At 41.3% G+C, this 3,185-nt stretch overlaps 1 protein-coding gene across 1 annotated transcript; it reads right to left on the bottom strand.

The window, feature by feature from the left end:
• Window positions 1–1,000: 1,000 nt before the first annotated feature.
• On the bottom strand, window positions 1,001–2,277 carry LOC107835793 (myosin-4-like). The gene has a single exon (XM_016669395.1). The coding sequence runs from the start codon at window positions 2,275–2,277 to the stop codon at window positions 1,111–1,113; it is 1,167 nt and encodes a 388-aa protein (XP_016524881.1). The 3' UTR covers window positions 1,001–1,110.
• Window positions 2,278–3,185: the final 908 nt, after the last annotated feature.

Here is a 3,185-nt window from a genome sequence, read left to right as displayed (position 1 = left end):
GCCATATTTTGTCTTCTCTTCTTTGTGGTACATTATGGGTCAAAATAACTCAATTTTAAAAAATTCTATAAATTTAACAGGACTTCGAACAAGGTGCTACGGTAATGAGTTTTGCACCTCTGGACACTCACTTTTATTAAAATATATTTTATTATTTAATAGGAAATCATTAGATATTACAATATTGAGCTAGTTTACATTATTTTACACAAGTTGGTAGTATTTTTTTATAAACCAGCTTGAATAATTACAATGATAAATTGAGGTGAAAGCATTTTTTTTTACTGTGGACGCATTACGGTAATGAATTTCTGACTCTAAAATTAGTTAAAAAACATTTAAAAAAATATTTTGGTAACTAACAATTAACTGTGCCAAATATTAGAAATGATGATTGTTCAAATAAAAGTGAATTGTTTTTAATTTTCATGAGTATGACTTTAAAATCTTCTTAGACATTCAAATGACTGGGTTCGTGAGAATCACCCACTCACACCTGGGGAGAATTTGGAGAAGCCAATTAATCTGACAGTCATGTTTTTGGACTGTGGGAGGAAGCCGGAGTACCCAGAGAGAACTCACGCATGCACAGGGAGAACATGCAAACTCCATGCAGAAAGAAACCAGGTCGGGAATCACACCCAGAACCTTCTTGCTGCAAGCTGCGCCACTGTGCAGCCCTTTTTTCCCAAAATGTGAGATGTAATTTCAAATGGTTCTGACCTGGACACTTTTTGCTAGTTGCTTGTTTTAGAGGTTTTCTTGCTTTTCTCACTACAAATGTTTCTCCAATCTGAAGCATTTGCAAGAAATTAATACTGCCTCTCTTGAGGACACTTTACATTGGTCAATTTCCCCAATTTACAGGGTTTTGGAAATCTGGGAGAAACCGGAGCACCCGGAGAAAACCCACAGAAATTTATTTTTTTTTGGTCTAAAATGTGAGAAGCATTTGGAGGTTTTGGAAACGGTTCAGAGCTTACCTTTTCTTCCTTCTCTTCGTTTTTTGCTGTTTCTTCAGTGTCAAAGTTTGTCGCATCAGTTTCCACACTGAAGATTTTTCTTCTGTGGCTGCCGCCACTGCTTCAGGATCTGAGCTTTCCCTTTTTTTTATTTGTCTGACAGAGTTTCCGAACAGATGTCTGTCACTTCAAAAGGTTCGGGGTCAAGAATGCTTGAACCTTTCTGCACTTTTTCAACAACGTAATTTAACTCCTCAGGAGATACCTCAGGTACCTCCATATTGTCTGGCAGGGTTTCTTTTATGAGACGGCAAAGATCCATGGATGCTTTGTCAGAGAAGGTTTTTGCAGGGATAGTCTCTTTTTCCTCATTTGGTTGTAGACGCCTGGCCGCTTTTCTTCTTGGAGGTCCGGGCTCTTCTCTGTCTTGGAGCGCCGTTTTCATTTTTTCCAGTTCTGCTCCAAGTTTGTTGATCATGTTAATTTTGCTCTTCATGTTCTGGGAGTGAGCTTCCTTCTCTTTATCTAGCGCCTGCTCAAATAGTTCTGCTTTCTGTCTCAGAGCAGAAACGTCCCTCTCATATGTAGTCCTAAGTTCCTGGTACGAAACTCTGGCCTGCTCCAGTTCACTCTGTAGATGTTGTATTGCCTCTGTGGATTGCTGCTTCAGGAACGTGAACTCTTGTGATGTTCTCTGATTCAGACTGTTCTTTTCGGATCTGAGTGTGTTGATGAGATGGTGATCATGCTTTGCTCTCTCCAAATTAAGTTCTTTTGCACAATTCATCTCATACTGATATTGTTCTGCTTTCTGTCTCAACGCAGCAACTTCTGCTTCATATCTCCTGTTTAGTTCCTGATATGAAATCTCAGATAGCTCCAGGTGACTCTGCAGACGTCTCTCTGTTTCCTGCAGGCAGGCGATCTCTTTGGACAGTTTTTCATGGAGCTCGTCCTTCTCGGCTCTCAGGTTTTCAGAGATATGTTGCTCGTGCCTGATTCTCTCTTCATAAAATGGCTGCATGTCAACCTGCAGGTTCCCCTCAAATGCGGCGGCTTCAGATTTTGATTGAAGCTCCTCGTACAGACTCTTCATTTGGTCCAGCTGTTGTTGAAGGGCGTCACTCTTTTCATTTTCTGCCCGGATTGCTTCCTTGCTGGCGATATGAGCGACCTTCAGCTGCTCAAAGTCCTGCTGCAGCTGCATTTTCCTCTTGTGCTTTATGCCATTCTGCACCTGGGAAGTGATAGCAACGAGGCTGAGAGACTCAGAGTTGGAAACCTCTTCTGCTGTCGGTTGTTGTCTACTAGTCATCTCCTTCAGTCTTTCCTGCCTTTTTAATTCTGCTCTGGTATTGTCCAGCTCTCTCTGGACGTAGGCAACCTTTTGGTTCTCTTCAAATCACCTGGCTCTCTCCGTTTCCAGAAGAGAGCCAAGTCTCTGGAGCTCTCTCTGGTAGTCAATGAGAAGTTGATATCCGGCTCTCCCATCCCATGGCTGGGGTCTCATCCCACCGTTATAGTATTGCGGCCTTTGATAGGACATACTTGGGCAAAACAATACTTGTTCAAATCAATATTGGAAAAACAAACTCACTGTTCGACTCTCAAAGGGCTGATGCGAGGGTTTGAGATCTCTACCACCCTCACCAACCAGCCTCCTCCCCTCCCCCCATATTGAAATTGGGCAGAGTGGGGTTTGGGGGGGGAGGGTTATACAGTGTTAGGGTGGCTGTGATTTATTATTTTGTTCATGGTTGTTTTTTTTGTTGAGGCATTGTGTCTTAGGACAGTTGTCCCATCTTTTTTTGCTCTTACTCCTTTAGTTTTGGGTAGTTGGAATGATGCGTATCCATGGCAAAGAGGTGTTGTTTTTACTGCTGGGAGGAGAAGCTAATCATCATCTCAAAAGCTCAAATAGTGAACTAACTACTGCCACCTGTACTACAATCGCAAATCTCATTAGACTTTAAAAGAAGGCTTCGTAACTGTGGAGAAGATTTCTTCCATAGTTTGTAATGGACCCTGAAAAGGAGCAAGATGAAGTTTAACTTATATAATCACACACCTTTTCCATTCAGTAATTCATAACATAAATAGTCTTCCTATTTCCCATATCCCTTCTAAATAAAGATGAAAATAATACATACACACAAACATACATAGACGCACATACAAATCTACCTGCATATTCATGTTCTGCGTACCAGCTGAGATTAGCAT

Source organism: Poecilia formosa, unplaced genomic scaffold, assembly GCF_000485575.1.
Source record: "Poecilia formosa unplaced genomic scaffold, Poecilia_formosa-5.1.2 Scaffold24, whole genome shotgun sequence".
Classification (NCBI taxonomy): Eukaryota; Metazoa; Chordata; class Actinopteri; order Cyprinodontiformes; family Poeciliidae; genus Poecilia; species Poecilia formosa.
The sequence above is the reverse complement of the archived record's forward strand: the minus strand, read 5'-3'. Positions and strand labels throughout refer to the sequence as shown.

Coding starts and splice junctions, on each gene's coding strand:
- LOC107835793 (XM_016669395.1), bottom strand. CDS start 2,277: ATGACTAGTAGACAACAACCGACAGCAGAAGAGGTTTCCAACTCTGAG.